This window comes from Festucalex cinctus, chromosome 11 (assembly GCF_051991245.1).
Source record: "Festucalex cinctus isolate MCC-2025b chromosome 11, RoL_Fcin_1.0, whole genome shotgun sequence".
NCBI lineage: Eukaryota > Metazoa > Chordata > Actinopteri > Syngnathiformes > Syngnathidae > Festucalex > Festucalex cinctus.
In genome coordinates, this window is record NC_135421.1 from 29,220,136 (window position 1) to 29,238,017 (window position 17,882).

The window sequence follows — 17,882 nt, forward strand, 5'->3', positions numbered from 1 at the left end:
GTGGAAACACTGCAAAAAAAAAGTTGTATATTTGCACAAATACATTTTGTTAAATTGTAATATTACTCGCATGGATTTACTTATAGTTAATAAATGTCAGATTTTTCCTCAAAGCTTTTACAATTGATTACTGCTTTTGTCTTATAATACTGTACAACTGCTAAATTAACAATTTCCTTTTTGGCCTCTAATACTCTTTCATTCAAAACAAACAAACGGAATCATTTTAGACGTTGGCAGTACTTTAATAAAGTCGCTTACTTTAAAATATGTAAGGTTACAAACAACAGTCACGTTAAACAACTCAAACTAGGAATCGCTTCTTTCAAACGTCACATACCAGAAGAAAAAAAACAGCCACACTGGGCCTGCCCTTCACAAAAAGGAAATGATGTCATTAACGAGCAGACTACCACTCAATGGCTTTTAAGGCAAATGAAGAAATATGAGGCTAACAGCTTGTTGTTCATCTAACGTTAGGCTCCATGGTAGAGCAGCATGGTGCTGAAGAATGTGTGGTCGTACAACTGCTCCGCTTTAACGGACTTCTGGTGCTCCACTTGGCTGATCTCGGGCGACCCCCTGTAGACTGCAGCAGAATCGCGCTCGCAGTGAAGCTGCGCTTGACAGTGGCCAAGTGAGGAAATGCCCACTGACGCTGGGAGGGAGAAGACAAATAGTCAAGAGCATGTGCAAATAAATCATTGGTGAATGAATGGGTGACCTGTTAAAAAAAAAAAAAAAAAAAAAAAGCTCGGTCAGTGAAGTCCTCTGCAAACTTTGACATGTACGTTCCATCAGGCATGTGTAAAGTGTGATCAATAATTTGTGAAATATGCCGACGTAATCTCGCAAATCGCAAGGCCAGACCGGCTTCTAAATAGGCCACAACCTGATTTGTGCATGATGGATGACACACTGAACTAGTTTCCAAGGTGCCACTGCGCTGAAGGTTCAAATTTTTGGAAATAGAATCTACTGGTGCAACAACTTTTTACATCAATTCAGTACTGGAATAAAGAAAAGAAAAACAGTTTATAAAATTGTTCAACATTTAATGATTTGACATCATTAATTACAAAGCTACTTGCTCAACTGTGACACACACAAATCACCTGAACTTTCATATACTAAAACACACACAAAATCCCATACTAATTTAAATGCAATAAGGAAAGAAAGCACATTTGTTCCACTATCTGCTCAAGTAATAAGGATTTTTTCCCCCCCTTTAGAAAACTATACAAATTTTCTTGGGCAGCTAACTAACAAATGATAAAATTACCTCTTTTTAAATGAACATTATTGTAGAACATGTAATATGTAATATTGCTAACAGCAAACATTCATCATACTTGAGCAACAATTCTAAAAATAAAATAAAAATAAAATAAAATAAAAGGCCAGTAAATGGAGTACACTGGTACCTTCAAAGTCGAATGCCATAAATGATATCAGATATTTGGGAGATTGACCAACATTATCAGGAAAAATTCAAATGTTCATTATGCACGAGTCATCCATGAAACCCCTCGACCTCGTGCCAAGATAGTCTGACGTGATGATTGCTAGTCATGTGGATTCGAAGCAGAAGTGTTGCTTTTGGTAAGGCATGTTTCACCACTTTCTATTTCTTGTTTTTTAATTTCCACTCCTGGTGGCTGATAAACTTGTGACTTGTTTTAAACTTGCATGCCAGTTAACGATGTCAAAATGTTACTGAATATTGCCTGTAGTTAATCAAGACTTTATGGTGGCAACAAATCATTTCAAATAAAAAAGATTTCAATGGGGAAAGGAAGTCCGACCAGCGTCAAAGATAAATTGTAGTCGACCTTTGAGGTACCCCTGTACTAAGTCTTGTTACATCAACAAATTATAAAAGCCAGTAGAAAAACTGCCCTTTGATTGATTTATACCCGTTGGCGCTACATTCATGTTGGGATTTGCTTTGGCATGAGGCCATTTGAAATGATTTAACAGTATCAACTAAGGGCAGTTAATGCTTCGGTGTTGTCATGTAAAGACAAATCTACAAGGAATGTTCTACAACAAATCGGCATTTAAAAAAAAAAAAAAAAAAAAAAAAAAGGAAGGAGGGGAGGCACGACGCTAAATTCAACCTTATACCCCAATTTAAAATGTAATTTGTCACAAGGCTATTAATACAACTCAAGCTTCCCTTAAATGTTGTACATTTCTCAACATGTTTAGCTTTAGCGACAACAAACAAGCATACAACAGTAAAACTGATAGTTGACTACGTTGTGAATTTCAATTGTAATAAAGACTACTGAACAAGGACAGTACTCTTTTTGCAATGTTCAACCAATTAGACAGGGAACTACAAATATTTTGTTTTCTGTAAATGTCCTATAAAAATGTGCAAAATAAGTCTATTGTTACAATAAACCTATTAAATTGCCAGTATAACTGGACAAATGCTTGAAGTATAATTTTGATTGGAATCAGGTACACAAGAGAGTAGAAAAGCTTACACACCTTTTTAATATTTGACTTTTCCATATAAGACGCGATTACCATAACCCATAGTTTAACAAGAGCAAAATATATACACAACACAAAAGTTCTTAGAATGTGCCACCACACGCAAAAACAGACACGCAGCCGCTCTACAAATAAGCATACGAGTTGGTGCAGCGACAAGGAGTCTGCATGGATGCCACATTGCAGACCTCCAACTCTTTCGCTGGGGGGCTGGGAATAGCCCGCCCCCCCTGGTCCTCCCACTGATCCATGGACACCGGCCCGTTGGCTGGCGCCACCCCATTCAGCCCCAACGCAAAGGGTCCCGGCCCACCTGAGGTCACAGTTGACGCCAACTCCATGCTTTCCATCGGGGACTCTCCAGCACCAACCAGCGGCCCGTTGCCGTTCTGCACTTCAAACGGCATGCCCAGAACTTGGGGGAAAGAAGACCAAAAAAAAAAAAAAAAAAAAAAAGACTCAAAGACATGAAGTTGTAAGACTTTTTTTTCCTCTTTACATGTTAGTTAAATCATAACTCAATATAGTTACACGAGGTTTCAAATAAATTATATAAACAATATCGTTTCTGACACTGGACTTTTGTGTGCCATTAAATTTTGTCTACCTTGTGTTGTGATGACTGGGCTGGCTATTCTAATCCTAACCCTTGTTCAGTAATATCAGATTTCTATGCCAACCCGTATAGGCCGCCACTAGCTGAACCTAAAACAATAGTGCCCTCTGCTGGTTGCTACCAAGTAACAAACTCTTGCTCTTCAATGTACTGCTTGAAGACCAACAATTTGTTTTATTTTAAGTGTTATTTTTACAAACATAAGCCCGATCAAGTAGTTTCAAACAAAAACAAAAGGTGCAGAGTATTCCCAGGGTCATCAGCATCTCTTTCAAAGTTAACTGAAAATGTAAATACTTCCTTGAAGTTAACAGTTTTAAAATTGATCTATTGGCCATATTATTCTTCAAAAAGGCCAAGGCCAATATTGAACTTAATGAAACTGATTGAGCATATTTAACGGTCTACGCTTCTGTTGTAGTTTTCATTTTGCATGTGGTCCTTTGTTCACAGCGCTTGTGATGTTTTGCTAAACGTGTAGGTGCATACATCATATTGATCATCTTATTTTCATTAACTCATTCACTCCCGGCAGCCATTTTCACATTTCGCAATCCCCTTCGCTCTCGGCGGTTTTACTGGATATTGACTTGATTTTGCAAGGCCCACAGAATATTATGTTCTATTGCTATAAAAATATGGAACCTACCAAAATAAAAGATTAGTCTCTTCTTTCATCAGGAAAAAAAAAAAAAAAGTATATTTTGATCTGTTCCCATTTTGCCGCAATTAGCATTAGAATATAGATAAGTTTCATCATTATTCACAAATCTTTTTAGAAGTGTATGGAAGTCAGATTGTTTGCAACATGGCCCTGGTTGACATCTTATACTCTGCTGCCACCTGCTGGCCGTTTTTGTAATAATTACTTGTCCATTAACGCTTGCCAGATACACTTTACACTGCCACAATCTATTTTTAAATTGTGTCCCAAAACGACTCACCGTTTGGTCTCGCCTTCTTTACTGGGTTGATTTCCTGCTCATCGAACGACCTCTTTCTGTTGCTTATGCTGCGGCCGTGGATAGCGGGGTGAGTGTGGCCCCCGTTCTGGCTGGTGCCATTAAGAAAGGCCCCGTTATGGAACTGAGCCATGTTTTGTTGGAAGTTCTGGGCATTGGAGAGAAGCTCGGCACACTCTTGGAAGCCCTGCGCGTGGGCCAGGTCAGCAGCGGTCAGCCCACTGGCATTCCTCACACTGCACAATGGGAAATGTTGAGTGTCAGCGGGACTTAATGCACCTTTTCTTCAACACAAAGCAAAAACAGAACACACTCTTTCTCTCTCACACACACACACACAAACTGACAGACTTATGAAGCAAACACTCACATACAGACATGTACAACGATGAAATTAATTATCTTTGTCATCATCATGACAGATGAAGGATCCCTTTTGGATCATTTGCATCATCTTTTGAATGAATTGAATGGTTCCAAATATTCAGAAGAAAAAAACAAGTCTGCTGGCCAAGAGACGTGATTAAAACAACGGAAGTGATGCATTGTCATTTTTGCGTGTACCTGAAAGGATCCAACAGGTGAGCAGACGATGATCAAGAAAAGACTTTGTGGCTAAAGTTCTTGAAATGCAAGACAAGCAAAAATGGGAAAAAGGACGAGATCACCTCCAAATCCAAATGTGTGCGAGGTTTCAAGTATGGAGTGCACCAGAAAAGAGAGTATGTGAAGTTTTAAGTCTGTAAGGTAGAAGAACGTACCTATACTAATGCTATTTGTTAAAAATGACAATGATGTGTCCAAAGCCGACAAGGTGGGATTTCAGAAATGCTCCATGATAAGTCCAAGATCCTGAGGATGAGGCAAGTCCAACAGACATAAGCCAGTTGAAAGGAACTGCAAAATAAAAGTATCTTCGGCAAGTCAATGTTCAAGGTGAAGGAAAGTCTTGGTCTTGGCTGAAGATTGAAGCGTGTGTGTGCGTTGTTCACACTTGCGTTAATCGCGCCTCTTTGCAGCAGACTTTTAGAATATGAGAAAAGATCGAGCGAAACAGTGCTGGGACTGGCTCTTTGTCTTATGTGGAATCGATGTTACTTGACAGTAAAATTTTGACCTATCAACTATCATTATTCCAAAACTATCCAATGCCGGTGGAATATAGTAGTTACAATTTTTTTTTGCCTTAATTGACAGGAAAAAATAAAAATAACTAAAATACAGCTGAGGGATGGATCTCTTCTGGATTCATGAACGGAATTCTCCATTTACAAAACAATTCTGCACTTGTTCGTGTCAATGTCATCACAAAGCGTAATGTGTTCTCAGCGCAAACAGAAAGGTCTTTGTTAACTAAATGGAGCTTCTGGAAAAGAGCCAGGATGCAGCTCTACGTGAGAGGCACCATTTCATGTGGGAATTATATCATCCCGCAGAAGTTCTAAAAGCTCTTTCATTTCACTCGTGTTCAACTAGGTTTTAAATCAAACTGCTACGTGTAGTTTTACTGTAAGCAAGTGGCATCGACTTCCACAATGTGACGACTTCCAGCCATTTCAATCAACTTGTGTCAAAAAAAAAAAAAAAAAACCTTTAGAGAAATAGTGCACATTAAGGATATTAACACTGTCAAAGCAACCAAAATAAATAATAAAATCACACAATAATTGGTTGCACATCACCCGCCCCCCCATTCAAATTAACGCTTCCAACACGGTAATCAAATCAGATCATTTGTATTAATTCTTTTGGTCATGTAAATGTTCTAGTCTCACGCGAAGTAATACAAGCATGTATTATTAACCATGGATTGGTGGTATAAAGTCCCACAGTATGGAATAAATCCTCATCTGAACCTTTAAAAAGGGTCAAAAGGGTCGTGGTTCTACTACGCGTGTTGTGACGTCAGCTCATACCCTCAATTCATTTCCAACTAAGGCCTTCAGCTGTAATCCAGCAACGTGATCTTAAACACAGTTCTCCAGCGCTCCCTTTTAAGGAGTAGAGCCGTTCTGTTGATTTGTCATTCGAATTCATAGTTCCAAACAAAAAGAAGAGATTTTCTGCCAGAAGACACTAATTACCAATACATCAATAATCCATACATAATTGCACTGGTAGGTTTACTTTGGTCGGACTCGGTAAAATATTATTGAATGGCAAACGTCAAAGTGAGTATGCTCGAGACTTTTACTGATCATCAAGCAGAAATACAATTTCTTAGCAAAGAGCTTTTTGATTGTTGTGTTCGCAATGCATGATGTATTTTTGGAAGGTGTGAATTAATGTGCGAAACCTAACTTTTGAGTTCCTGGAATCAAATTTGAATGTTTACGATCACCGTCTTTGAATGCCAGCAAAATCTATGCACGGGCTCTCTCTGTGCTTCACTAGACAAACTTCTATCAAAACTCGATTTCAATTTGTATCCAAAAAAAGGCGAGTATTCCTTTGGTGAGACATGACATGTTCAGTGTGCACCGATCCAATTGTTTGGTTTACGTTGAAAAAGGAAGCGTTAATTCTTTTGAAATGCCTGGTATGCTTTGCTTTTCAATCCTATGTACAGACTGTACGTCTTCGCTAACTAATCGTCTAACCTCCCAGAGGCAGCCTATAATCATGCTAGTGCTTTGACATGGGACTCACGTGATTAAACCCGTCCATATAAAGGGCTCCTAGTGGTTAGTTGACAAAAATAAAGATTGAATAAAAATAAGCTAAAAATAAAGACAAAGGCTAGATAATAAGAACAATCATGGGTAATAAGCAAAGCATGCAGGTCTAAAAGTTTCAGTTGTGATTCATTGACATCAAAACCTAGCATTAAAACCAATCACCGCAAGAAATACCTCAACAGTTTGCCAGTGTGTAGATAGGAAGCGATAGTGAGAACACTCAATGCCACAACAGTGCGGCTATCCCAGGGAACGGGGCAGACTCAGCAGTGTCTATTCTCCCCCTTTCTAGGATTACTTGAAAAAACCAAGTCATTTCCAACTCAATGGCTGCAAAACAATTAAGACGTACGATTCTGTTTTAGCAGGTGAGCAAACGTTTGTCTTTTTCTTGTCACTTATTGTCACTTTCATGAAGGAAAAGGTGACAAAAGGATTACAGGTATCAGGTTAATAGAGTGACAGAACAAAATTAAGACATTTCTTGGCATGACGTTAAAATATTTGACAACAGTGATATAACAGTGAATAAATAAATGAATAAATAAATAAATAAAGAAATAACCATTGCACAGGATGATTGTTACCATTACACAGTTAATAGGTGAGTACATGGTGCTTAGCAACGCTAACGCTATCAAGCCCTAATCGCTCAGCTCTTCTAATATTCAGTGTCTGCACTCTTCCCTCACAGCATTCGGCCTCCTGCTAGCTGTCTATTGGGCTGCTTTTCCACTTCCCAAGGCTCATGACAAATCAAACTAAAAATGCTAAAAATGTTAGTCTCTTTGGGGTCGAGGGTCATCAGTACAATTAAGTTATGACGTTAGCCAACAACGAGAAATATCATACATGTTGAATTTTTGGACAGATTTGGACGTGACTATGTTAGAGTACGTTACATTTTAAGAATAAGTAAAGGTTTACATTACAACATCATTTTTCAAAGTACGAGAATTTATTCATCTTTTTTTTTTTTACATTAGGAATTTTCTGTCCAAAAAACAGGGACAAAAATGGGTCTATGGTCAGTTGTCAATCAAGATCTAAGCTTTATGAATCCCAAAAATTCAAAGTGACTTCCATTCCCCCATTCCTGTTTGTACATATTAACATATATTGTGTTCTCTCATTTGTTTAAACACATTGGTCGATAAATTGTCATTTTAAGTGTATGACCAGAGCGTTGAAGGAAACCTGAAATCAAACAGACGATTTAGTGCGAGCAGTTCTAATTCCAGTAGGCACGGTGGATGACTGGTTAGCACGTCCACCTTCCAGTTCTGAGGACTCGGGTTCGAGTCCAGGCTCCGGCCTTCCTGGGTGGAGTTTGCATGTTCTCCCCGTGCCTGCGTGGGTCTTCTCCGGGTACTCCGGTCTCCTCCCACATTCCAAAGACATGCATGGCAGGTTAATTGGGTGCTCCAAATTGTCCCGAGGTGTGCTTGTGAGCGTGGATGGTTGTTTGTCTCTGTGTGCCCTGCCATTGGCTGGCAATCAGTTCAGGGTGTACCCCGCCTGCTGCCCAGAGCCAGCTGAGATAGGCTCCAGCACTCCCCGCAACCCTTGTGAGGAGTAAGCGCTTAAGAAAATGGATGAATGGATGGAGTTCTGATTCCGGGTAGGATGAAAAATGAGTCGTCCACTCGCCCAAACATTCCTGTCCTGTTCCAGAGCCATCAAATGGAAGCATTTGGATATTGGATCACAAAAAGAGAAGCACAAGACAGGCCTGAAAGTCAAGAGTTAAGACCTTAAAAATCTACATCCAACCAAGTCAATGCAAATGTAAGACTGCAACGATGAGGAACTCCATTGGAATCACAGTTATAATCTTCTGGTCGGTTGTGGTGACTCAGCATCAGATGTTAAATCGTGTTTCTTGATTTCCACAAAGAAATTGTGTGGGTTTTCCATTTCGGTTTACTTCTTGACATCATCTTTCCAGGAGTTCAAGAGGATGAATTGGCGGTTCAGGATAGGCAGAGTAACACTTGATTGGATGTTAGGACTGACGCTCATCTCAAGAAGCGGAGTTGTTCAAATCCATTTGTGGCACTGCATTTTGAGTGAAATTCATAAAGGTACAGGCTTTGAACGATGTGAACCTTTACACTGTGTTCATGATATTTAATAGTTATTATCATAGCATGTCAATTTTTAATTGGATCTGCATTGGTAAGACTGACAATGCAATCGTTTGCTGTTGCAAAACATTTTCATACGAAGTAGAGGTAATTATTTGCAAATACCACATCGGTTTATTCAGAGTTGTTTTATATAGGCTTACCATGCTTTTATCTTAAGTGGGTTTTGGTGGATGTTTAAGATGTTTTATGTACATATCTAAACGTGCAACTCTTTTGTTTTATTAAGACTTTAATTGGTTTGTCATGAGCCTCATTCCCACCTGACTTGCTTACCTTAGACTCCCTCTTAAATGTGCCCCCAAAATTTCCTCTCTATTTAAAATAATGAACTTTATAGTAGGGACAATCGGTAATCTATAAGGGAGGGGAAAAAAAATAACATTTTCAGCACTTATACATTGACTCATCAGGTAATAACCAAATGCACATCACAAGCACTGATTAATTTTGGGGATGCCAAACCAACCAGGGGTTTCATGTGCCATGAAAAGTCACATTTCAATGCAGAGTTAAATGCTTCATTAATTGAGGATCAGAATTTAATGGGTTTTTTTTTTAAAGTTACCATTCTGATAGCATACATTTAAGTTGTTTTATCACAACAAATTATTTTCTTCTTAAAAGATGGCGACATCACCTATAAATGAAATTTTGGTTTGTCAGTTCCAATTTGGAAGTTTCCAAATCATTTTGCTGAGACCAGTCGTTTAAAGCATTTTTTTTTTTTTAAATCTATAAATAAAAATGCGGGGATTGCGGGGGGGGGGGGGAATCACATATCTGAAAGCTCCCTGGAAGTTCTGGATCCCACAACAATGTCAAATGGCACAAGAATAATTAGCCACACAGCCCAATGCAAAGTATGAAAGTGCAGGTTAAATATAAGCTAAGGAGGGACAATTTAAACTGGAAACAATAAACTGGAAATAGGCAGTAAGATATGCTATTTTTGGTTGGAAACTGACTATTCAAAGCAAATATAAAATTACACTGCAAGAGATGTGGTTAGCCTGAAAAACTAACACTACATGGTTACTATTAACAGTCAAATATATTTAAAAGAAAAATGCAAACGGTGAAAATTTACTGGGTCATAATATTTCATCGGTAGCCGTTTTAAAATCACCTTAAGATGAACGTTCATTATGGTGGTGTTTTTAAAACCTATTTTATTTCTGTACTTTAGTCTTTGAGTCAGGAATAAACATTTTATTGTGAAATAAAATTGACTCATGGTTGTCTGAATAATAAGACACGATATAAAAGACAAACTAGTCATTTATGATTATTTTTATTGAGGATTACTAAAGATTAAATACTTCTTCAGACAAGAGTAAATGGTTAGTTCATGTCATTAACTTATGTGACTTTACTTTAATACACATGTGGACAAACTAATTAAAAATGACAAATGAATAAAATAATAAAACAAAGATTTAATGAAAATCAACCAATGAATACCAGACATTGCTTTTGAACTGTGGTTCAGCAGAATTATTTAAAAAAAAAAATAAACAAACTCATCAGGAAACACGCCTGGACAATTTTGATGCCACCCCAAGAAAAGATTGTAAATAATTTGACCACATGAAAATGGTCAACCAAGGTGTGTCCTTTATTTAGCTTCACAGGTGTCTCCAAACTTGTAATCAGTCAGTCATCCTGTTGAAAAGGTGTTTGGTGTGCACCACACTAAACATGGACCAGAAGAAGCAAAAGAAAGAATGTTGTCTCGGGAAATTAGAAAGAAGAAAATGAACAGGTTAAAAGTAAAGTACTGTAAAACCATCTCCAAACCGCTTGATGGTCGTGTTGCTACAGTTGCACGCAAGTCTGAAATTTAAAATCCACGGGACTGCAGCCAAACTTCATGCACTTGGACGCATGTTGAAAACTGCTGACAAATTAAAGAGACGGATAATAGAAATGTTCACATAAAGAGTCCAGGACAACTTCCAAAGAAATTCCAGGTAAACTCCAAGTCAAGCCAAACCCGTGTCAGATCGCACTATCCATCATTGTTTGAGCCAAATTGGAGACAACCAAGGACGACAACACTGTTGAAAATAAATGATTGAATGTCCTTTGGCCAGACAAGACTACTGTGAAAGGTGGAGGAGCCTCTGTTATGTTCTTGGGCTGCTTTGCTACATCTGACAAAGGGTGCAGTGAAATCTCAAAGACTATCCAGGTATTCTAGAGAGAGATGTGCTGCCTGTTGTCAGACTCAGAAAGCTTGGTCTCAGTTACAGGTCATGCAAAAAGGATAATGACCCAAAATACAAAGCTAAGACTTTGGACACTGGACTGTTTTGAAGTGGCCACCTATGAACCCTGATTTAAATCCGACTGAAGACCTGTTAAAGGCGCTGAAACGTGCCATTTGGAGAAAACACCCTTCAAGCCTGCGACAACTGGAGCATTTTGTTCATAAAGAGGGGGACAAAATCCCTGCGGGAGATGTGCAGAGGTCTCATTGAAAGCTACAAAAATCGTTTGGATTAAGAAGAAGATACTGCTTTTTTTTTTTTTTTTGCTTTTTTTTTGGGCCACGTACACATGTACATGAATTGTCACTTGTTTGATAGAGCGATATAAATAAAGATGATTTGACTTGACCTCATGAATCACAGAGAACACCGTCAGTGGCATTCACTCGAGCAAGGGGGCTGGTGGCAGGTGCAAATCTTCACCACTTGGCCATGGTTGCCTTTGAAAGCAGTAATTGCACCGAAAGGTTGTGCGGAAAAAAAAAATAAAAAAAATTAACGTACCATATTTTTTTGCCCAGGTCTGTTTTTTTGTTTTTGTAAATAATAATTATGTTGAACCACAATTCAAAAGCAATGTCTAATTTTCACTGGTTAATTTGAAAAACATTTTATTTATTATTATTTTACTGTTTATTTTGTTATTTGTGTTACTGTGATCCATTCGTTTTTAACACATTGCTAGTTATGTTGACTTTATGCAGTTCCATACAATGCAATGCAGCTTTGCTAGTAAACAAAAACACCTTCATAGTGAAGTGCAATGTGCATTTGGTCATATCATTAAAACTCTATGTAAGACATGAACCAAAACAAACGTTAAATAAAAACACACTCTATATATAACAAATATCATGCAACATCGTTTACTTAGTTAAGAACAGTTTGTCAACATTTTCATCAAGTTGTCCTTGTGTTCCAAGTGACCAAAAAAGGTTGTACTTCAGCTAGGGTAAGTTAATGATTCACTTTTATTATTAGCTAGCTTAGATCAAAAAGGGTCAATTGAGTGAAAACAAAAACAATCGTAAATTTAGAATCTTGGTAGACACACAAGGGGCAATTTGATGAGAATTGTCGCAATGATAAACAACAATTTCAAAAATGAACAAAATGAATCACCTTTTCAAGGGCACGCCACCAAACAAGCTTTCACGATCCTAATAAGAAATAGCATCAACGCAACAGTGACAACTTTTGTCGGAAAAATACGGCTTTAAATTCGCATGACTGACGATCTGCTAAATGCTCAGCGGTAGCATGTTTGGATACATTATGTTGCACATACATTAGCAGTTTATTATTATGCCCTCATGTTAGAAGAGTTTTCTATTTCGTTTTAAATGCAGTTGCAGTGGTAGATTTACTTGTACATGTATTTAAATGTTATTTAAACCATTGCCTGCAGAGTGCATGGAGCAGCGGTCAGCAACTTGTAATTCTATCACGGACGAAATTACATCTTCTCTAGTCTTATTATCATCAGGAGAGATTTAACAATATCGAAAGCTCACAGTTAGGTTTTATTGAGGTACAGTATTGATGTCACGGTATGATAATTGTTGTGATATCGTGGGAAAGCTCACAAAGACATCTTTAAATATATGCGCTTCTGTCCCCATCCAGCCAAAGTTTACAAATCTCAAAAACGGTATTACTGCTGCAGCAATAATCACGCTATGTTCATAATTACAAAAATGGTCTTTTTTCTCCTTTTTTTTGAGACATTCCACATTCAGTTGCATTCGGCCACGTCACTTTGTGTGCAACTGGATAAACAGAGCAGATTAATTCCTCCTCCGATTAAGTTTGAATTAACATTTGCGTGTTTCAAAAAGCTTACCCTGTAAACGTCATCGCTGTTCTGATTCAGCTTTTGGTGGCGAGCCCTTGTAAAGGCATCATGTCCACAGTTGGGGAGGAAGAAAGGGGGTGGGGCAAGAAATGAGCTCACAACATTGACCACAGGACTTACTCAGCTTTTGCTCCCTGCACCAGGAGAGCGTTGATGCACTCCAGACTGCCCGCACGTGCAGCCTTGTGGATGGGCGTCTCGCCCACATAGTCCTGACAGATAACAGACGAGCGCACGGTTAAACACATGTTTGGACGAGATAGAACAAGAGCGAGTGCCTCGACATATCTCGTTTCAGTGTCAAATATCTTCACTGTCTGAAGTCAACTTTTTGACTAGTTTGAATTTTTAACATGTCATTCTCGGAACTTATGTTATTCAATGACTAGTGAAGGCAAAATGCCCTATTTTATTACCATTCGCCGGCAGAAGCGTGGTCGAGACAATAGCCAATCAGCTATCTTCTGAGAATTCAAGTGCAGGCAAGCTTGAGTAATGCATGTTTGGATGACATGCATGTTAGAATCAATGTGTGAGTGCTGAACAGGGTGGAAGTCTGCAGGCAATGCGTGAACTTTTCACCCAGACTTCAACACCGCCCTTCTGTAGCCAATTATTATTAAGAATACAGTAGAGAGAGTGAGAGAGCGAGAGAGAAACAAACACACCGAATGAGTCATAAGCAAATAGCAGGCGATGCTAGCTGCCGGCAGTCTAGTACAACTGTTGAGCAGACAGGAAAAGACGCAAATCCCCCACTTTAAGCTGGCTTGTTAGCCCGCAAACGCAGGGAACAATCAGTAGTTAATAGAAATAAAAAGTCTGCACGCTCTGTGTCATGATGACATCAGCGCGTTATGTCATTGTGACTTATTAATCTAAATTCTCCAAAGTAGTGCAGCAGTGCAGAAAACATATATCATCACCGTCTAAATTCATTCACGGAAAGATATCAACGATTAAGAAACAATGCAAAACACCGCAACTCCATGTTGAGAGAAAACAAAATAGAAAGGAGACTGTGGAGAGGCAACAGTGCTCTGCAGGACTCGTTGTCATATTCAAGAAAGCTGTTTCTTCTATGGTTGTTGTTTCAGGTCTTTCCAGTGCACTGCTGCTGATGTAGCGACTCCATAATCTCACAACACTGCAACTGCAGTTAAAATGCGTTCCTGCCAAGCTCAATCAATACAACTGGAGCGCTGTGTTGAGTGATATCAGCGGCTCAGGCTCGAGGTGCCAAGCAAATTAGGTGGAGGTGGCCGCCTCTGAATTTTGGACACAGGAAAAACCCTGCCATTCAAGCCAGGAGCGCGTGCCTGCTCTTCTCCCCTTCAAGCCGGGAGAGCGGATATGTCATTTTGTTTTGACCAATTCTTGGTCTCTTAGCCGATGAAATGAATCAGAATATGCAGGAGAGGGTGACGTGGGCCTCAAAGTATGTCCTAGAATTTTATAAATGCATTTATAGTTGAAACAGATTCACGGAAGTTATAAAATAAATGACATGATTGACGATGGTGCGGGAGGACTTCGAATCAGTGAATCCGGTGACAAACAACAGAGATGTTGCCATTTCTGACCGCTTTGTAACGGAATGGATGATGAATAATGCATTCCAAGTAATCTACATATTGGTCACATCACCACTGTAGGAAGATAACTGTCGTAAAAGTGATTAGCTGGTGCAGGAACACTAGCAGGTTCCTTGTTGTGGTTGCATGTTTTTTGAACTTCCTAATGAAGTTGGGTGATATTTACTTTCCGTTATCTCTCTCGTGTCTGGTACGCATACTCATCTGATGTCGCACCTGTCTATTAATGTCTGCGCCGGCTTGAAGGAGCCATAACAAGCATTGGGGATGGCCTCCAAATGCTGAAATGTGAGTTGGCGTCTGGGCAAACTTGGAGGTCACAATGTTGACGCCGCACCCCACTTGTACCAGACGCATCACACACTCCAACTGGGGAGACACAAAAGGTTCATTTGGCATTAGTATTCATTTAATTAATGACACTGGCAGGTGATAGAAAAAGCTGGTTGGGACACTTCATCGGCAGTTAATTTGCATAGTAGTTTCAGTTGGCATATTTTCAATTTCCTTGCAAAGAAGAATTGTCCTCGAAAAAGTTTCATCAGTCCATGCACACAAGCCAGATAGATCACCACGAGCCTGAGTGTTTGTTACAACTCTGGAAACATGTATTTATCCTCCAAGCTAGAAGCACGCCCCAACGACAAATGATTTGCCTCTTTCGGAATACATAACGACAGTTGTTTATATTGAAGAGGCGTCTCCTTGCCAATGACGGTGGCATCACATTGGTGTTGTTGTGAATAGTCTGTCCAGTTGTAACAATGTTTGTGGAAGCACCTGAACGCCAAAAGTGGATGTTTGTTTAGTCATTCGTTTGAGGCTGAATTATTTAATCTCTTCCAGGACCTGATGAACCAGATGAATGATATTATTCACAGGCAGGATTAACACGCCCTTCCCATAACCATAAGTGAACACACTGGGGTTATTTTTAAACCAAAAGCTAAACGTTAACGCTAAACGTTAACGCAAAACGGGCATTATTTCAATGGTAACATAGTAAAAGTTGTACTAATATCGAGCAGGTTACTACATTAGACCAGTGTGACTGAGGCTTAACGGTTACTTTAGTTAAGCTCAATCGTATGTAGGTCTCCCTCCAATTAATGGCACCAGTCATAACCAGTCTACAAATCTACTGTGTCCTCATTAAATCATTCAGCCTAGTTGTAAAATAAATATATAAATAAATAAAGTGTCTTCATGTGTAACAAACTACGACCACGCTCGATTCGCTCCATTGTCTGCTTCCACTTTACTATGGCGGCTTATATTCTTCATGAGCTAAAAGACGAGGAGGCTATCAGGAAATGGCCGAGACGGTTTGGCGCGCTCTGGAAATACGTCGCGATAGCTCCGAAAACAAACGAAACACACGTCAATGAAGGTTACCCTGCAAATTGTCTAGCTACCTTTCCGAAGTGAGCTGCCCAGTGTATGGGCGTCCAGCCGTAGAAGGTGTCCTCCACGGCGAGGTCAGCCGGGTTCGCGGTTGTCTGAAGCAAGGAGCACAAGGCGCCGACATCTCCATCTCTGCACGCCCGGTGGAGAGGGAAGCGGCTGTTCAACACCTCCTCGCTCGAGAATCCAGACTCGCACCCCACCGACATCGCGACTGGAAAACGGTTAACTGTACAAGCGACTGACGAAGTGAGGGGAAAGAATGACGTGAGTGTGCGAGCAGGTCCCACGCCGCCCCGGTTGTCTGGTCTGGTCTGGTCTGGTCTGGTGCGTTTTTCTGCCTGACAACACAAAAGCACACTGCTGGAGTGAAACTTGAGAGACGTCGAGCGAGATGTGAAACGTGGAATGGAGTTTCCACATCACGCGTAATGGCGTCGACTGAAACTTAGAAGCGATGGACTGGATTTAAAAAATATCCCGGATTGAACTTCTCGAGCATTTCTTCTTCTGGTGTTAATTTATGGTAGCCAGTAAAACTGAGTTATTAACCACAGCGCCACTTGGTGGACGGAGGTACACGTCAAACGAGTTCTCGAGAACGCAAGTGCAGAGAAAGCCAAATCAAAACTTTTACAAGTATGTTCCATGCGCCCCCACTAGTGTAAGCATTGTATTGCGTTTGTGGAATAATAAAACAGAAAAATACACCTCTTTCTTTTTTTTCTTTCTTTTTTTTTTATCCCTAAAACATTTATGAACGTCACTCAAATATTTTTGTCTGTCAAATTTTGGGGGGAGTTCTGTGGAATTGTTCGGGTTTATCGTTTAAGTCACAAATATGCATAGCTTGAACTTCGACACAACATTTAAATTATGGCCATTTTTGAAATTGTACTTATCATTAAATTAGAATTTATTTTATCTAGGCTACTAATATAGTCAACAATGTTGTGCGTATATATGATTTTTTTTTTTTATTGTGGGAATGCTGTAACATATTCCACAAATGTTTATTTAAAGGGGCGGGGGAGGGACTGTTTAAAAAAAAAAAAAAAAAGTGTTTAAACTGTCATTTTAACCGAGTAGCGAGTGAAGAAGTGTCCAAAATGGCTAACGTACTTTCCAACATCATATTACATCCCTGTAGTATGTTTTCTTTTGTTGCCACAGGATGGCAGCACGCAACCAATAACACAAGCTCACTCTTGCACACAGTGAAGAGAATGAATGAATGAATGAGTGGTTGTTTGTGGGATTTTGAAGGCAATGCTACTGGTCAAAAGCACAACTTAAACGCACTTGATGTAGTCCACCCATCCATTTTTCTAATATAAACTGCTGGTGTCAGGTCGAATGTTTGTCACTTTGCAGAAGACCTCAAAAATAGCAGAAGACATCAAAAAAGAGTAAGCCATTTTTAACACTTTAGATTGCTCCATTGTTTTAATAAATAAATGAATAAATAAATAGTCGCCCCACCCCTTGTATGTCAAGACCAATAGTAAAGATTTTCAGCAAAAAAAAAATTATTTAATTTACCAAATTGTAACTTTCAAGGTTTTTATGTGTACACATACGAAGGGTTGGCAGATCCAGGTCCAAAAAGTAAAATGCCCTGCCACGAATCGGCTTTAGCCACACGTGTTTCCACTCAACTGGCAGATAAACAAACTCGGCTCCACCTGTTCAGTCGAAGCACCTGTGGCTCAAGCCAAACTGTTTCAGGTTTTTTTACTTCCTGGAATGGAGCTGACTTGGGGCAAGCAGCAGCCTGGGTGCACATTGCACTGGCCGCCAGCCAAGCGCAAAACAAACAAACAACCCTTCACACTTAAACGTTC

At 39.5% G+C, this 17,882-nt stretch overlaps 1 protein-coding gene across 2 annotated transcripts; it reads right to left on the minus strand.

Moving 5' to 3' along the window:
* Positions 1 to 221: 221 nt before the first annotated feature.
* ankrd10b (ankyrin repeat domain 10b) lies at positions 222 to 16,460 on the minus strand. 2 transcript variants are annotated; one of them, XM_077536281.1, is made up of 6 exons: positions 16,050 to 16,459; positions 14,851 to 15,003; positions 13,160 to 13,251; positions 4,069 to 4,322; positions 2,822 to 2,923; positions 222 to 658 (listed from the first exon to the last, which is right to left on the minus strand). In XM_077536281.1, the coding sequence occupies exons 1-6, from the start codon at positions 16,245 to 16,247 to the stop codon at positions 477 to 479; spliced, it is 981 nt and encodes a 326-aa protein (XP_077392407.1). In that variant the 5' UTR covers positions 16,248 to 16,459; the 3' UTR covers positions 222 to 476. The 2 variants fall into 2 exon arrangements, with proteins under 2 accessions (XP_077392407.1, XP_077392406.1); XM_077536280.1 differs by having other exon boundaries at positions 513 to 2,923; positions 16,050 to 16,460.
* Between the last annotated feature and the right edge of the window lie 1,422 nt (positions 16,461 to 17,882).

Coding starts and splice junctions, on each gene's coding strand:
- ankrd10b (XM_077536280.1), bottom strand. CDS start 16,247: ATGTCGGTGGGGTGCGAGTCTGGATTCTCGAGCGAGGAGGTGTTGAAC. Junction 15,004..16,049: donor GGGCAGCTCACTTCGGAAAG/GTAGCTAGACAA, acceptor GTGTCTCCCCAG/TTGGAGTGTGTGATGCGTCT. Junction 13,252..14,850: donor GCGCAGACATTAATAGACAG/GTGCGACATCAG, acceptor GTTATCTGTCAG/GACTATGTGGGCGAGACGCC.